The 1,126-nt window shown below is 47.4% G+C and overlaps 1 protein-coding gene across 1 annotated transcript in view; it reads right to left on the reverse strand.

Moving 5' to 3' along the window:
• Positions 1-469: 469 nt before the first annotated feature.
• LOC109371336 (DNA-directed RNA polymerase I subunit RPA1-like) overlaps positions 470-1,126 on the reverse strand; it is a 12,734-nt gene continuing 12,077 nt past the window's right edge. Inside the window, exon 2 of the mRNA XM_019623784.1 lies at positions 470-873. Within this exon, the coding sequence (XP_019479329.1) occupies positions 615-873 (259 nt within the window). The 3' untranslated portion in view covers positions 470-614. The remainder of the gene's footprint in view (positions 874-1,126) is intronic.

The raw sequence follows: 1,126 nt of genomic DNA on the forward strand, positions 1-1,126 counted from the left end.
AGTCCTGAATATTAAATTTAGTATTTCAACAAATTTATTTAAATTTAGGATGAAGATCAATACTAACTTTAAATCTAGTTAAATATTTAGTATCTAACTAAGACAATTTTCTTTCCTTAATATGATTAACAGACAAAAATCACGTCAATGCACACTATCATCTGAAAGCTTAAAACAAATCCTGGGGGCCAGGCTGACTAATATGAAGCCCTGAAAACACACGAGGACTCCAGACAGGAGCTGCAGTCTTAGCTCACCCTTAGGCTTCTGGGGCTTTGCTCCCTCTGCCACCAAGCAAGAGCCTACAAGGTCACCTGAAGAGCTCAGAGAGGCTTGGAGAACAACAAAGTTCCCTCGATTGCCAGGGTGGCCCCCACCAGATTTCTGAAGGGCGTGAAGCCCCTGAAACAGAAGGTGAAGGGAATGGCTCTGGAGGCTTTCTCCCCGACATGGGAACAGAATCAAACTGAAATTAACTTCGTTATGGCTAGAGGCTAAGTTCAATGTACTGGATTTCGCTGCTCCAGGCTGAAAAGCTAATGGTAAAGAGCACTTGCACTCAAATTCTCTGGGGGTAAGCCTCTCAGCCCCCTCCTGTGGGGAGACGGGTGGCCTCACAAATCCCCACCAGCAGCCCTGAGACCCATGTGGCCCAGGGAGGAACATACATCAAAGAGGAGAGGGTTGTACACTGTGAGCGGGAGCTCAATGTGGCCCAGGTGGCCGGAGCAGTTGTTGAAGTCTTGCACGCAGGTGGAGCACACTTCCCTGGAATCCGCAGGGCCCAGAGCTAAATCGTACAGGCCGTTAGCTGACGGGTTCCCCAGGCTGTCCAGGTACCTCGGGTTCGTAATGGACTTAACACTTAACTTCCTAAGGAGAAAAAGACCAAGGGAAAACTAAGGTTACTCGACTTCTTAGATGTTTCCTCTTCGGCACTCACAAAACCGCAGTCAAGTGATGATGTAATGAATGTGTTTCCTCAGACCCACCGACAGGTCTGGGGGGGGCAGAATCTGTGTCTGCCTTGCTTAGGACTGCTCAGCACTTAGCAAGGAGCCTGCACACAATAGTTGCTCAATAAATATGTGCTGAATGAGAGTGGTAAAATCTTTAAAAAACAGAT

This window comes from Hipposideros armiger, unplaced genomic scaffold (assembly GCF_001890085.2).
Source record: "Hipposideros armiger isolate ML-2016 unplaced genomic scaffold, ASM189008v1 scaffold_561, whole genome shotgun sequence".
NCBI classification, from domain to species: domain Eukaryota; kingdom Metazoa; phylum Chordata; class Mammalia; order Chiroptera; family Hipposideridae; genus Hipposideros; species Hipposideros armiger.